At 49.1% G+C, this 17,500-nt stretch overlaps 1 protein-coding gene across 1 annotated transcript in view; it reads right to left on the reverse strand.

Moving 5' to 3' along the window:
* The window catches only part of LOC128690435 (uncharacterized), a 335,543-nt gene that overhangs the window by 306,311 nt on the left and 11,732 nt on the right, over positions 1-17,500 (reverse strand). The window contains exon 2 of the mRNA XM_070089686.1: positions 16,013-17,224. Coding sequence (XP_069945787.1) covers positions 16,013-16,550 — 538 coding nt within the window. The 5' untranslated portion in view covers positions 16,551-17,224. The remainder of the gene's footprint in view (positions 1-16,012; positions 17,225-17,500) is intronic.

Consider the following 17,500-nt stretch of genomic DNA (forward strand, 5'->3'; position numbering starts at 1 on the left):
CTTCCATTCCTATGTTCTTATGTGGGATAGCGATGAAGAAGTTTCTTGGCAAGTGGTTCAGCTATGTTATAGAAGCCGTTGTTCTGGTTGAAGTTGTCGGATATAGAGATAAGCGATGATTCCAGGATGAGTGTTGAGTTTCTGTAGTTTATCAAGTGGTTGTGCGAATTACGGTGTTGTACACAGGCATTCCTTGTATCGTCAGACCTGCTTGCGTATTGGTGTTCTGAAATACGTGTTTGGAGGTCCCTTGATGTTTCGCCCACGTATAATTTGTTGCAGTCATTACAAGGGATTATGTATACCCCTGCAGAGGGGTATACATTGTAAATAAAGGATCACATTATGCTGCATATGTGTTTATATTTCCAAGGGGGTAAGGAGAGGAGTAGTTTGAGGTAATCAGTCCCTCAGCCTGGAATCGACTTGTTCAGTCCTTCAATCTTGTAGGAAGTACAGCATATGGCCGGAGATGTGGCTTATATACTGTAGTCAGGTGAGTGGAAGCAGGAGGAGGCGGGGTCACAGTGGGACCATCCACTAGTGTAAGTAGGTCTTCGTCTAAATGTTGTATAAGTGTTGAAGAATTCCGGCCATATGTTGTACTTTCTACATGAGTGGTGGACTGAACACGTCGATTCCAGGCTGAGGGATTAATTACCTCAAACTCCTCCTCTCCTTACCCCCTTTCTGCTTTGTATTGGACTGATGAAACCACTGTGTGGCGAAACGTTTCCTTACTAAAGATTCCCATATGTTGCATAAGTGTCTCAACCTTCAATTTGTCGGTTTTCAATTATCACACACAACTGCTGTCTTGTTTGATATTCCTAAGGTTATAGTGAGACTAGAGTGTGTTAGGCTGGGTGTGTTGGTGTCTGTTGCTGTGTACGTGAAGGTCTAGACACAGGTGCAGGCAGAGCTGGCTTGTCACGTTACAAGATACCCAGGTGTTGGACATGTGCATGTCTCATGCCTTAGCATATGTGTGTGCGCATTCACTGTTCGCGACGTCTCGACGTTCCTTCTGTTTCCACGGTTCCCGTTTATGGTTCAGAGACGGCAGCATCACCAGTAATTTGACAGGTTCCGCAGGCAATACACTGCAAAGATTAAAGAGGCCAAAAGATCAGACAGAAAACGAACAGAACAACATTAAGACGTTTTACGGCGAGGAGAGGAAGAGGTTGAAGTGATAGAGGAAGGAAGAGGAGGAGGAGAAGGAGGAGGGGGAAAGGAAAAGAAAGAAGAGATGAGGGAAGATTCCTCCCTTACTCTTTCCGAGGAAGAAAGAAGCGGGTAATGTAAAATGATGGAAATGGTGTGAGAGAGCAAAGGGATAATAAAAAAATGAATAGGGGAGAGGAAGTTGGATGTAGTGGAGAGAGATAAAAGGCAAGCGGAGAGAGGGGTAAAGGGGGAATGGAAAAGGTGAACGGGGGTAGAAAACGAGTGAATAGGAGAGGAGGGGAAACGACTGAAAGTGAGAAAGGGGCATAAACGAAAGTATTTGGAGGCGTCTGTCTGGGAATTTTTGGAAGTAGGGGATTAGGAGTGAGTGAGGAAAGTGATATATGGAAAGCAGGGGGAGGATGAGAAGTAAAGAAGGGGAGTAGGGCACAGCAACGGGCAAAGAAAGAGGAAGGGAAGAGCCATGAGAAACGAACCCCTGTCCAATGTCTTTACTCCATCTGTAAATTCCCTTCTTTATCTTCCCTTCTTACTCTCTCCCTCGTCCACATTTACATGGAGCCACCATCAACAAGCATCCGGGATCCCACTGACTTGAAAGGAAAAAGAAGCGACAGCTTGAATTCCTCCACCGGATTGAAAGAAGTAATGAATTCTGAGTGAAGGCAGCCCGGCTGCTGATATGTTTGTAAACACAGACACACGACCCGTTCATCACCTTGGTTGACTGGTTAATGGAGTTTCAAGCCTATCGACTACATGAGGGGTCATTAAGACTACATGTCATCCGTTCACCGACAGTCAAGAACGTTTTAATTATATAAGGATTAGAGTAAACGCTCAGTGTATATACACTAAGAGCCATACGCCTCTCGGTGTATATATCCTGCCCGACTCCTCACTCCAGCTACACCATTTTTTGAAAACAGCAAAACAGACCGGGCGACTCACAAGCAAAATACCAACGCCACAAACCTCCCTTAAGACTAAAACAACATGGCCGTCATAATACAGACACTAAATGCAAAACCAAACACCTTCCTACAAGCAGCAGGGAACACTATCCTGAGGGAAAACTTACACGAATGATTCATTTGTTTCCTTGGGTACCACCACACGCCTGCTAGCATATAACCTCAGCCGTTTCGTTGCAGACAGGCACAGGTACGACCAGGTTCTACACATTACGAAGGGCCAAACCCCGGATTAACCTCACATTTTCATAAAGCTGTTATCCTTCCCCTCTCCACGTACACCTCGCTGACTCCCCAATGGAAATAAGTTACTCTGTCTGACTTTTTTGGGTTATCCCAGGTTCTCTACACATATTACCTGGAGCTTACCTGGAGAGGATTTCGGGGGTCAACGCCCCCGAGACCCGATCTGGGACCAGGCCTCATGGTGGATCAGGGTCTGATTAACTAGGCTGTTACCCCTATGTATGATAATCTATGTAACTGTATTTGTGTATATCTGAATAAATGTACTTCCCTCCCAGCCATAACCATCATGACACGAAATCCTAATAAGAAGACTGTAAACAAAGCACTGATCTGTGAGTTATAGGGGTCACCCATCAAGTGTTCAAGTCTGTGATCAAACCCAGCTGGATATCTAGTAAGAAATGGCAGGACCATATCACAGATGAATCACTGGACACTAGGTCAAGTCTGCCAGTACTTAACGTCTACTGGAAAACACGTAGAGACCAACAAATTTTCGACTCACCAAGGAACCTGGACGATTTACCCTGGCGACACAAAACTATCATGCAACACAATGTCTTCTGTGCAACACTTGGGTGTCTTTACTGAGGAATCGTTTCACCACACATTGGCTTCATCGGTCAAATACAGAGCAGAATGGTTGAAAGCCAGAAGGAGCTTGAGGTAATCAGTCCCTCAGCCTGGAGTTGACTCCAGGCTGTGGCGAAACGTTTCCACAATAAAGATACCCAAGTGTTGCACATGTGTCTAATTTATCAACTTGTCGGTTCTCTGGACCATTTATCCACACAATCTACTTCACCAGCTCAGTGATCACTCACGTCCCTGTCTTCAACTAGCCACTGTGAGCGCCTCATTTGTCTCCCTTCACAAACTCTTCCCTGTTTGCATGTCTCATAACAATAAAAAGGCTTTCAAATGAGTTGAAGTAGGTAACAGCTATTAGCTTGTGAATAAAGTTAGGAACTCTTAACTTTTTTTTTTTTTATTATCACACTGGCCGATTCCCACCAAGGCAGGGTGGCCCGAAAAAGAAAAACTTTCACCATCATTCACTCCATCACTGTCTTGCCAGAAGGGTGCTTTACACTACAGTTTTTAAACTGCAACATTAACACCCCTCCTTCAGAGTGCAGGCACTGTACTTCCCATCTCCAGGACTCAAGTCCGGCCTGCCGGTTTCCCTGAATCCCTTCATAAATGTTACTTTGCTCACACTCCAACAGCACGTCAAGTATTAAAAACCATTTGTCTCCATTCACTCCTATCAAACACGCTCACGCATGCCTGCTGGAAGTCCAAGCCCCTCGCACACAAAACCTCCTTTACCCCCTCCCTCCAACCCTTCCTAGGCCGACCCCTACCCCGCCTTCCTTCCACTACAGACTGATACACTCTTGAAGTCATTCTGTTTCGCTCCATTCTCTCTACATGTCCGAACCACCTCAACAACCCCTCCTCAGCCCTCTGGACAACAGTTTTGGTAATCCCGCACCTCCTCCTAACTTCCAAACTACGAATTCTCTGCATTATATTCACACCACACATTGCCCTCAGACACGACATCTCCACTGCCTCCAGCCTTCTCCTCGCTGCAACATTCATCACCCACGCTTCACACCCATATAAGAGCGTTGGTAAAACTATACTCTCATACATTCCCCTCTTTGCCTCCAAGGACAAAGTTCTTTGTCTCCACAGACTCCTAAGTGCACCACTCACTCTTTTTCCCTCATCAATTCTATGATTCACCTCATCTTTCATAGACCCATCCGCTGACACGTCCACTCCCAAATATCTGAATACGTTCACCTCCTCCATACTCTCTCCCTCCAATCTGATATTCAATCTTTCATCACCTAATCTTTTTGTTATCCTCATAACCTTACTCTTTCCTGTATTCACCTTTAATTTTCTTCTTTTGCACACCCTACCAAATTCATCCACCAATCTCTGCAACTTCTCTTCAGAATCTCCCAAGAGCACAGTGTCATCAGCAAAGAGCAGCTGTGACAACTCCCACTTTGTGTGTGATTCTTTATCTTTTAACTCCACGCCTCTTGCCAAGACCCTCGCATTTACTTCTCTTACAACCCCATCTATAAATATATTAAACAACCACGGTGACATCACACATCCTTGTCTAAGGCCTACTTTTACTGGGAAAAAATTTCCCTCTTTCCTACATACTCTAACTTGAGCCTCACTATCCTCGTAAAAACTCTTCACTGCTTTCAGTAACCTACCTCCTACACCATACACTTGCAACATCTGCCACATTGCCCCCCCTATCCACCCTGTCATACGCCTTTTCCAAATCCATAAATGCCACAAAGACCTCTTAACCTTGTAAAACTTGGAAAGTAAGAACAAGTCTGAGACCTTTAAAAATTGACTTTTCGTTTTTACTCATTTGTTTATGTTTTTCCCTTTCATCATGTTAATTAACCACGAAATTTTAAACTTAATCACCCGCAGATGTTCTTTATTTTTGGCCTTCTCGATTATTACTAAAAGCCATATATTTTAAAGGGGGTGGATGGGTCATCCAGCGAAATGCCTCGGTCAGAGGACCAAAAACTCCAGCTGCAGGTCAACATATGTCTAAGACCCGCGTCAGGAAACACTTGTCCTGTTTCTCGAGAAACTTTACCTAACGTAACCTCGACCACAGCTGCTGCTGCTTCTTCCCTGACATGTTGTACTCGTCAGGAGAAAATCCATGAACCCAGCACAAGACCCAGAAGCTGGGTTAAGCCCTGGCTTTATCTCTTACCCTAGCAACACTTCCCTCATACCAACTATTCTTACTCAGCTCCAGATCGTAATACAACCCTACAAGAGTCTACATAAAAATCTAAGGCTCGCTAATTCACCTTCAACTTCAATAGTCAAGAACAAATAAACATGTGCAACTCTTGGGTATCTTTATTGAGGAAACGTTTCGCCACACAGTGGCTTCATCAGTCCATACAAAGGAGAATCTTGAAGAACAGGAGGAGAATGAGGTAATCAGTCCCTGAACCTTGAGTCGATGTGGACTGATTACCTCATTCTCCTCCTGTTCTTCAAGATTCTCCTTTGTATGGACTGATGAAGCCACTGTGTGGAGAAACGTTTCCTCAATAAAGATACCCAAGAGTTGCACATGTGTCTAATTTATCAACATGTCGGTTCTCTGAACCATTCATCTACAAACAAATAAACAGTTTATGTACGGATTTTATTCAGGATTTATTGAATATTTTTGATTGTTTTAGAAAGTTTAGTGTTTGTGTATTATAGAGTAAAAGGAATATTTATTATATTTGTAATGATATCGTATGTTCCTGCTGGGCAGAGATCAATGGTTTTTTATATGTGTCGGTTCTAAATGTGTTGAAATGTTAATTGTAATGTTTGACTAGTTGAGTGTTAACATGTGAGCAGCACACTTGTCAGGGGTCACTACCACCATCACCACTACTACCACCACTACCACCACCATCACCACTACTACCACCACTACCACCATCATTACCACTACTACCACCACTACCACCACCATCACCACTACCACCACCATCACCACTACCACCACCATCACCACTACCACCACCATCACCACTACTACCACCACTACCATCATCATTACCACTACTACCACCACTACCACCACCATCACCACTACCACCACCATCACCACTACCACCACCATCAACACTACCCCCACCATCACCACTACCACCACCATCACCACTACCACCACCATCAAAACTACCCCCACCATCACCACTACCCCCACCATCACCACTACCACCACCATCACCACTACCACCACCATCAACACTACCACCACCATTACCACTACCACCACCATCAACACTACCACCACCATCACCACTACCACCACCACCAACACTACCACCACCATCACTACTACCTCCACCATCGCCACTACCACCATCATTACCACTACCACCACTATTAACACTACCACCACCATCACCACTACCACCACCATCACCACTACTACCACCACCACTACTACCACCATCACCACTACCACCATCACCACTACCACCATCACCACTACCACCACCACTACCACCACCATCAAAACTACCACCACCATCACCACTACCACCACCATCACCACCACGACCACCATCACCACCACCACCACAATCACCACTACCACCACCACCACCACTACCACCACCATTAACACTACCACCACCATCAACACTACCACCACCATCACCACTACCACCGCCACTAACACTACCACCACCATCACTACTACCTCCACCATCACCACTACCATCATCATTACCACTACCACCACCATTAACACTACTACCACCACCACTACCACCACCATCAACACTACTACCACCACCACTACCACCACCATTAACACTACTACCACCACCACTACCACCACCATCACCACTACCACCACCACCACTACCACTACTATCACCACTACCATCACCATCAACACTACCACCACCTTCACGACTACCACCTCCATCAACACTACCGCCACCATCACCACTACCATCATCACCACTACCACCATCATCACCACTAATATCACCACTACCACCACAATCACAACTGCAACCACCATCACCACTACCACCATCATCACCTCTACCATCACAACTACCACCACCATCGCCACTACCACCACCATCACCACCACCATCACCACTACCACCACCATCACCACTACCACCACCATCAACACTATCACCACCTTCACCACTACCACCACCATCACCACTACCACCACCATCACCACTACCACCACCATCAACACTATCACCACCTTCACCACTACCACCACCATCACCACTACCACCACCATCACCACTACCACCACCATCACCACTACCACCACCATCACCACTACCACCACCATCAACACTACCACCACCATCACAACTACCACCATCATCACCTCTACCATCACCACTACCACCACCATCAACACTATCACCACCTTCACCACTACCACCACCATCACAACTACCACCATCATCACCTCTACCATCACCACTACCACCACCATCAACACTATCACCACCTTCACCACTACCACCACCATCACCACTACCACCACCATCAACACTACCACCACCATCACATCTACCACCATCATCACCTCTACCATCACCACTACCACCACCATCAACACTATCACCACCTTCACCACTACCACCACCATCACCACTACCACCACCATCAACACTACCACCACCATCACAACTGCCACCATCATCACCTCTACCATCACCACTACCACCACCATCAACACTACCACCACCATCACCACTACCACCACCATCACCACTACCACCACCATCAACACTACCACCACCATCACAACTACCACCATCATCACCTCTACCATCACCACTACCACCACCATCAACACTATCACCACCTTCACCACTACCACCACCATCACCACTACCACCACCATCACCACTACCACCACCATCACCACTACCACCACCATCACCACTACCACCACCATCAACACTACCACCACCATCACAACTACCACCACCATCACCACTACCACCACCATCAACACTACCACCACCATCACAACTACCACCATCATCACCTCTACCATCACCACTACCACCACCATCAACACTATCACCACCTTCACCACTACCACCACCATCACCACTACCACCACCATCACCACTACCACCACCATCAACACTACCACCACCATCACAACTACCACCATCATCACCTCTACCATCACCACTACCACCACCATCAACACTATCACCACCTTCACCACTACCACCACCATCACAACTACCACCATCATCACCTCTACCATCACCACTACCACCACCATCACCACTACCACCACCATCACCACTACCACCACCATCACCACTACCACCACCATCACCACTACCACCACCATCAACACTACCACCACCATCACCACTACCACCACCATCAACACTACCACCACCATCACAACTACCACCATCATCACCTCTACCATCACCATTACCACCACCATCAACACTACCACCACCATCACAACTACCACCATCATCACCTCTACCATCACCTACCACCACCATCACCACTACCACCACCATCAACACTACCACCACCATCACCACTACCACCACCATCAACACTACCACCACCATCACCACTACCACCACCATCAACACTACCACCACCATCACAACTACCACCATCATCACCTCTACCATCACCACTACCACCACCATCACCACTACCACCACCATCACCACTACCACCACCATCACAACTACCACCATCATCACCTCTACCATCACCACTACCACCACCATCAACACTACCATCACCATCACAACTACCACCATCATCACCTCTACCATCACCACTACCACCACCATCACCACCGCTACCACCAACACCACCACTACGAGAATTCAGAAAAAGTCTTCCCCATGGTCCATCAACATCCTCGGCTGACATTAACGTCTTCTGGTTCTCCCCCTCACATCTCAAGCAGTTTAGCCCATGTTCACTAATTGCTCTCGTGAGTATTTTTAACGTCGTGGTTATGTCTCTCACCTGGAGATAATCTGTAACCATGTTGCTGAATTCCTGGATTTTCGCTTGGTATTATTTCATCAAAGGTTCACAATACCGACAAACTGATGGATGCAACACCTGTGTAGCACTTGTTCAACACGTGTGCAACACCTGCGCAAACAACTTCAGTGCGGGACGTGCCGTAAGGCTCATCAAGGTTAAGGAACTTTATAGGAAATAAAGCCTAATGTGTCAATAAATTGCATTAAGAATATATATATTACTAAATTTATTTATGTTTTGTTCCTACTGTTGATATTATTATTATTATTATTATTATTATTATTGCCGCCTGCTGCTGCTTGCTTGTTACTACTGCTGCCGCCGTTGGGCAGCTGCTGTTGCTAACAGCTGTTGCTGCTGCTGCTGCTGCCAAGCAGCAGCCACGCCTGCTGCTGCTGGGCTGCTTGCTACAAATGCGCCTGCTGGGCCAGCCTAAACAGCAGCAGCTGCTGGCCACAGGGTTAGCCGTTGCCTGTTGCCTGCCGCTGCAGCCAGCTGGCCAACTGCTGGGCGTTGCTTGCCAAACAGCAGCAGCTGCTGGCTGTTGGCTGCCTACATGCTTGCTGCCAGCCAGCAGCTGCTTGCCGCCGGCTTGCTTGCTGCTGGGCAGCCAGCCAGCCAGCCGTTCGTTACCGCTGCTGGGTTGCTACAGCTGCAGCCAAGCAGCAGCTTGCTGCTGCCTGCAGCCAGCTGCAAGCTGCTGCCTGCAGCTGCTAAGCTGAGCTAAGGTTGCCAAGTGCTGCTGCCAGCAGCAGCAGCTGCCAGCCTGCTGCCGCCGCTGCCGCTGCTGCTACTGGCTGCTGCCTGGCAGCCAAGCGCCGGCAGCCAGCCAAGCCAGCCAAGCTGCTGGCCGCTGCTGCTTGCTGCCAGCAGCTAGCCAGCCGAGCTGCTGCTTAGCTGGGCGCTGCCGCTGCCTGCCAGCAGCTGCTGCCAGCTGCAGCCAGCCTGCCAGCCGGCTTGGGCTGCCGGCCGCCGCCGGGCAAGCCGCTACCGCTGCTGCGTTACCAATGCTTGCTGCTGCTAAGCTTGTTAGCTTGGCTGGGTTAGCTTGCTGCTGCTGCCGCTGCTTGCTGCTGCTGCCTGCTTGCTTGCCTGCGTTGGGCCGCTGCTTGGTTGCAGCCGTTGCTGCTGCCGATAGCCGCTTGAACGTTACACAAACACGTTGCTTGGGCATAGTTGCTTGCTTGCTGCCGCTGCCGTTGGGCAGCCAAGCCGCGAGCTAGCTGCTACGTTGCTGAAGCCGCTGCTGCTTGTTGTTGCTTACAGCTGCTGCTGCTGCTGCTACAGCCAGCTGTTGCTGAACCAGCAAGGCTTAAGCTTGGCCAGCACACTTAGCCAGCATTAAGCTTGCCATGCTTAAGCTGCCGTTAAGCTGTTGCTGCTGTTGCGCTACAGCAAATAGCCGTTGGCTGCCAGTTGTTGCCAGCAGCCGCTACAAGCGAGCCTGTTACCGCAGCCTGCTGTTGCTGCTGCCATGTTAAGCCAAACACAAGGCAGCCAGCCTAAGGCAGCCTGGTTGCCAGCTGCTTGCTGTTAGCCTGCCTGCCTGCCTGCCAGGCCATGTTGGCTTGCTTGGCTGCAGCCAGCTGCCTGCTTGCTTGCGTTACTGCGTCAGCTTGCCTGCTGCTGCTGGCTTGCTTGCTGCTGCTGCTAAGCAGGGGGCTAAGCTTGCCTGCTGCCTGCTGCTTAAGGCAGCTGCCGCTGCTGCTGCTACTGCTTGGCAGCTGCTGCTGCTGCTGCTGCCAACCTGTAGGCGGCCGTTGCTGTTGCCGCCGCTGCTGCTGCTATGCAGCAGCTAAGGCAGCTGCTGCTTGGGTTGCGCGCGCCGCGCTGCCTGTTGCCACACCAGCAGCCAGTCATTGCCGCTGCCGCCAGCAGCACAGCCGAGCTAAGTTGGCCTGCTAGCGTTGCTTGCCAAACAGCTGCTGCCGCCGCTGCCGCTGCCGTTGCTTGGCCAGCAGCTGCTTGCCTGCCTGCCTGCTGCCGTTGCCTGCTGCCAGCTGTTGCTGCCTACCGCCTGCCGCCTGCTGCTGGCAGCAGCAGCAGCGCCGCCGCTGCTGCTGCTGCGCAGCAGCTAAGCGCTTGCCATGCCATGCCAAGCCAGCAGCAGCAGCAGCCGGCTGCCGTTGCTGCCTGCTGCGTTGCTGCTGCTGCCAGCAGTGCACGCAGCCGCTGCAGCAGCAGCAGCAGCCGTTGGCTTGCCGCTTGGCCGATGCTGCCGCTGCTGCTGCTTACAGCAGCCGCTGCTGCTGCCGCTTGCCGTTGCTGCCGTTGCTTGCCAACAGCTGCTTGCTGCTGCTGCCGTTGCCGTTGCTGGCCGTTAGCAGCCGGGTTGCCGCCGCTGCTTGCCGTTGCCTGTTGCTGTTAAGCAGCGCAGCTTGCTGCCATTGAGCCTGCTGCCGCTTGCCTGGTTACCGCCAAGCCTGGCTGATAAGCTGTTACAGCAGCAGCAGCCTGCCTGCCGCCGCTGCTGTTGCCAGCCAACTACAATGGCCTGCTGCCAGCTTGCTGTTGCTGCTGGCTTGCCGTTGCTGCCGTTGCTGGGCCAGCCGCTGCCGCCAGTACAGCCACACGCTTGCTTGCTGCTACCGTTGCAGCTTGCTTGCTACAGCTTGCTTGCTGCTGTTGCTAAGCTACAGCTGCACACGCCTGTTGTTGCTGCCTGCCATGCTGCCGCTGCTGGCATGCAGCCTGCTGTTGCTTGTTGCGTTGCCTGCTGGCTGCTGCTGCCTGCTGCCACGCTGCTGGCTGCCTGCTGCTTGCTTGCTTGGCGGCCGCCGTTGCCACCACAATCAACACACTATAAATATTGATCTCTTAAGTCGTTCGCAAGTTGGATCATTAAAAGGTAAGATGATCTTTACGATGCTGACCTCCCTGGGTCACCCTCTTGAAGGACTTACACGCACGCACGCACACACACGCACACACACGCACACACACACACACACACACACACACACACACACTGGTCACACACTGGTGACCTAGTGGCGACCAGTGAAGAGGCGGGGCCAGGAGCTTGGACTCGACCCCTGCAACCTCAACTAGGTGAGTACATGCACACACACATATACAACAGGCCTAGTGTCTAATCGACATGTGCCTAGGACAAAATGGTAACTAACTAACTAACACGCACACACACATACACACACACACACACATATACACACACACACACACACATACACACACACACACACATGCATACACATATACAACAGGCCTAGTGTCCAATCGACATGTGCCTAGGACAAAATGGTAACACACACACACACACACACACACACACACACACACACACACACACAGTAGCGATCAGTGAAGGGGCGGGCCCGGGAGCTGGGTCTCGGCCCCTGCGGCCACAATTAGGTGAGTACAATTAGGTGAGTACACACACACACACACACACACACACACACACACACACACACACACATACACACACACACACATACACACACACACACACACCAACACGCACGCACACACACACACACACACGCACACACACACACACACACACACACACACACACACACACACACACACACACACACACACACACACACACACACGCACGCACACACACACATGCACACACATATACAACAGGCCTAGTGTCTAATCGACATGTGCCTAGGACAAAATGGTAACTAACACACACACACACACACACACAGGCTACAAGCCTGGTCCAGCAACTGGCACCTTGAATTTAATTCAGTTAAATGCAAAATCATGAAGATCGGGGAAGGGCAAAGAAGACCTCAGACAGAGTATGGGCTAGGTGGCCAAAGACTGCAAACCTCACTCAAGGAAAAAGATCTTGGGGTGATTATAACACTGAGCACATCTCCTGAGGCGCACATCAATCAGATAACTGCTGCAGCATATGGGTGTCTGGCAAACTTGAGAATAGCATTCCGATATCTTAGTAAGGAATCGTTCAAGACTCTGGTACACAATATACGTCAGGTCCATACTGGAGTATGCAGCACCAGTTTGGAATCCATACCTGGTCAAGCACGTCAAGAAATTAGAGAAAGTGTAAAGGTTTGCAACAAGACTAGTTCCAGAGCTAAGGGGATTGTCCTACGAAGAAAGGTTAAGGGAAATCGGCCTGACCACACTGGAGGACAGGAGGGTGAGGGGAGACATGATAACGACATATAAAATATTGCGAGGAATTGACAAGGTGGACAAAACAGGATGTTCCAGAGAGGGGACCCAGAAACAAGGGGTCTCAATTGGAAGTTGAAGACTCAGATGAGTCAAAGGGATGTTAGGAAGTATTTCTTCAGTCATAGAGTTTTCAGGAAGTGGAATAGCCAAGCAAGTGATGTAGTGGAGGCAGGAACCATACATAGTTTCAAGATGAGGTATGATAAAGCTCATGGAGCAGGGAAAGAGAAGACCTAGTAGCGATCAGTGAAGAGGCGGGGCCAAGAGCTATGAATCAACCCCTGTAACCACAAACAGGTGAGTACAAATAGATGAGTACACACACACACATGACATGACAGGACACGGGACAGAACACATGATAAGAGACATAACAGGACATATAACAGGACACCTGGCAGAACACAGTTTGGACACTGAAAGAAGGAAGGACATCAGTGGACAAACACCTCGTGTTGACCCTCAGTAAATCACTACAAACAGAAGGTCTGCCACACACCCGCACACAACAAACACAAGTCAAATATGCTTGACGGCTGACCAACACCAATCATTACACTATAAACGGAGGGGTGGCGCCCTGACACAGGTGTAGTAGGCTCTGACGCAGGTGTAGTAGGCTCTGACGCAGGTGTAGTAGGCTCTGACACAGGTGTAGTAGGCTCTGACGCAGGTGTAGTAGGCTCTGACGCAGGTGTAATAGCACCCTGACGCAGGTGTAGTAGGCTCTGACGCAGGTGTAGTAGCACCCTGACGCAAATGCAGTAGACCCTGACGCAGGTGTAGTAGGCTCTGACGCAGATGTAGTAGGCTCTGACGCAGGTGTAGTAGTCGACTCCAGATACTCTCTGCTCGGAGTTCGTAGCGACAAACCCAGAATTACAGACTCACATTTTTCGTGCACACCGAAATCACTATATATGAACACAGTAAGTGTAGAGAGACCACGACTCTTCAACGCCCTCCCTTCATGTACAAGAGGCATTACCAACAACCCACTAACCAGCTGTTTTCAAGAGGAAATTCAGCTGATTTCTCAACTCACTTCCTGATCAACAGGGCTGCGGTGCATACATTGCAGCCTGATCGATCTGGCCAGCAACCAGGAAGCCTGATCTTGGACCGGGCCGCGGGGGCGGTGACTTCCGGAATTCTCTACAAGTAACCTACAGGTACTCCCTCCTCTTACTCGGATCAAAATTGACAAGCATCACATGAAAGGTAGATCAGAAGAAAGAGAAATTATTGCAGTCAGGGTATTGTGGGTTAGTTGTGAATTATTGCAGTCAGGGTATTGTGGGTTAGTTGTGAATTATTGCAGTCAGGGTATTGTGAGTTAGTTGTGAATTATTGCAGTCAGGGTATTGTGGGTTAGTTGTGAATTATTGCAGTCAGGGTATTGTGGGTTAGTTGTGAATTATTGCAGTCAGGGTATTGTGGGTTAGTTGTGAATTATTGCAGTCAGGGTATTGTGGGTTAGTTGTGAATTATTGCAGTCAGGGTATTGTGGGTTAGTTGTGAATTATTGCAGTCAGGGTATTGTGGGTTAGTTGTGAATTATTGCAGTCAGGGTATTGTGGGTTAGTTGTGAATTATTGCAGTCAGGGTATTGTGGGTTAGTTGTGAATTATTGCAGTCAGGGTATTGTGGGTTAGTTGTGAATTATTGCAGTCAGGGTATTGTGGGTTAGTTGTGAATTATTGCAGTCAGGGTATTGTGGGTTAGTTGTGAATTATTGCAGTCAGGGTATCGTGACTTTTATTGATCATTTGTCTTCGTTGCTAGAAGACTCCTGTTGCAATCTGTCACAACGAGTGTGTGATACCAAACACTCACACACTCCTGGCAGTAGAGGAGCTGTGACTCGACCCCTGCAACCACAACTAGGCGAGTACAGTCATGCGTAGATTTTTACTCCTCAAGGGCATAGCCTCGATGCTTCAGTAGGGTTCTCAGTCCAAGGAGATGGAGGTACCCATCCAAGACTTTGTTTACCCTCCTCCTCCTCCTCCTTCTCTTCATCCTCCTCCTCCTCCTCCTCCTCCTCCTCCTCCTCCTCCTCCTCCTCTTCATCCATCCCTCCCATAATAGGGATGAGGACACCGCAATATCAGTTGCACTTCGAAGTGGGAACGCAAATATTGTAGGCTGGTGAATAAGGCACTGATGAAGCTTCCTTCGTGGGCGAAACGTCACCCAAATGAGATACCCAAGTGTTGTAAACAGTGTCTCATTCTTTATACCCAGGTGTTGCCCATATGTCTTAGTCACTAACTTGTCAATATGATGTATGAGTAGCATACAAAGTCAGCAGGTAGATGATTGAAAGTCATGGTCAAAACTATTGTGGAGACGTTTCGCCCACCAGTGGCTTTATCCGTCCTTTACAGAGAATAATACCGATGGTGGTGAAAGACATGAAGAAGTAATGTGAGGTGATCAGTCCCTCAGCCTTCAAGAGAAGGTGTTCAGTCAACCTCATAAAACATTAGATAGAACACTAGTGTTTATGTCCAGACATTATTTTTTTTGAACACCAGCCGTCTCCCACCAGTGTCGGGTGACCCCCCAAAAAAGAAGAAATACTTTCAGACATTATACAGTAATATATCCCAGGTGTCCAGAAGGTAAATTGCTAGACATTAATGCGACTTCTTTCTGGATCTTACCAACTTTTTGTACCTGTGGGTGAGAGTCTCTCTTGAGACTACTATATTTGCTTCTAAGCTACTGAAATGTGTTTTTATACCTTTGATCTAATTCTATGACAAAACAAAGTTCGTACTCACACATGGGCTCCCCGAGGACCCAGGTCTCGGGCCGAGAGTGCAGTTCGATGAGAGCTGTTGGGAGTGAGACCAGCAGCACCAGCAGGTCTGCTGCTGCTAGGTTCACCAGCAGGAGGTTGGTGGAGGAGCGCAGATCCCTGGTCCTCATCACCACCAAGGGCACCAGAACGTTGCCACTCACGCCCACAGTCATGAGGGCTGCCAGCACTCCCGTCCATACGCCCACAACCCACCCCGGGAAGAGTTCCAGCTCCACCCCCAGACGCATGACCGGTCCAGACGGCCAGAGGGCCGTCTTGTTATTGTGTGCGGAGAGGTTCTCTAAGGTGAAGTTACCTTCCTCGACCACCAGGGAAGAGTTTACCAGGCCCGCCCACTCGTCTTCACCCGCCCACACACTCTCTGTGCCTGGTGGGCGGCCGGTGTGGGCGGCCTGATAAGCCAGGGTGTCGGTGTGGGTGGCCTGGTAGTCCAAAGTAGGGGTGGTGGACGAGGTGCGGATGTCTTGTGTCCAGACGGAAGCCACGGCTGAAACCATGACAGTGGTGGGACTCACACTTTCACTCCACGAGTGCCTCCACGACACACACTCACGGGCCTCCTCGGCGCACTTTAAGGGCCTCCACGACACACTTGAAGACCTCCAGCACCTCCACACACTGGAGACAAACACAAACGACGATGCAAGAGCTTCACTTGTCAGCTGTTCCCACACTCAGGTAGGTCTGACACCCTTCAACCACCCCACTGTGACACTCACACACGCACGCAAACTCGTTTCTAAATCTCTCTTATTTTTTCTAAGAACCAGAGGTTTCAAACTCATAAAAAACTCTCTCAGCACTTGCCAACAAAACAATATAATCGTTAGTATTTCACGCTAAACTAATATCAAATACACTGCGTTAAGCCTCTTATGATATCAATTTTAGCATCCCGTATTGCACTCTCCCGACTCTAGCAGCCTCTCAGACACGTGATCCTGAGTCAGTCTGCACTCTGAGGTATCAAGTGACGTTAGGTTTCCGACTTCTTCAGTAATATTACGTATTAAAACTGGCCTAAGTTATGATGCATTTTAAGTCATTTGATAACACCGCTTTCTGGTTTGGTTCTCCGTTCCTGTCATGTCTGCTAAGATGCTGAAGGACACCAGACACTTCCTTTCATGTGTTCAGAGTTGCTGGCAGACACCAGACGCCTCGCTGCTCTCTGCAAGAAAAATATATATGAAACAATTTATACATCTGTAACGCAAATGTTAATATTGATACATACGTTATTATCTTCGGTTTTTTTTTGTTTTATGTCAGTGGTAGTCTCCCACCAAGACAGGGGTGACCCGAGAAAGAAAACACATTTACCGTCATTCACGTCAGAGGCCAGGAAAGAGGACCTTTTTCTTGGTCTTTGACGGACCCCACTGTTACTACTACTACTACTACCACTACTACTACTACTACCACTACTACTACTACTACTACCACT

The sequence above is a fragment of the Cherax quadricarinatus genome, chromosome 29 (genome assembly GCF_038502225.1).
Source record: "Cherax quadricarinatus isolate ZL_2023a chromosome 29, ASM3850222v1, whole genome shotgun sequence".
Classification (NCBI taxonomy): Eukaryota; Metazoa; Arthropoda; class Malacostraca; order Decapoda; family Parastacidae; genus Cherax; species Cherax quadricarinatus.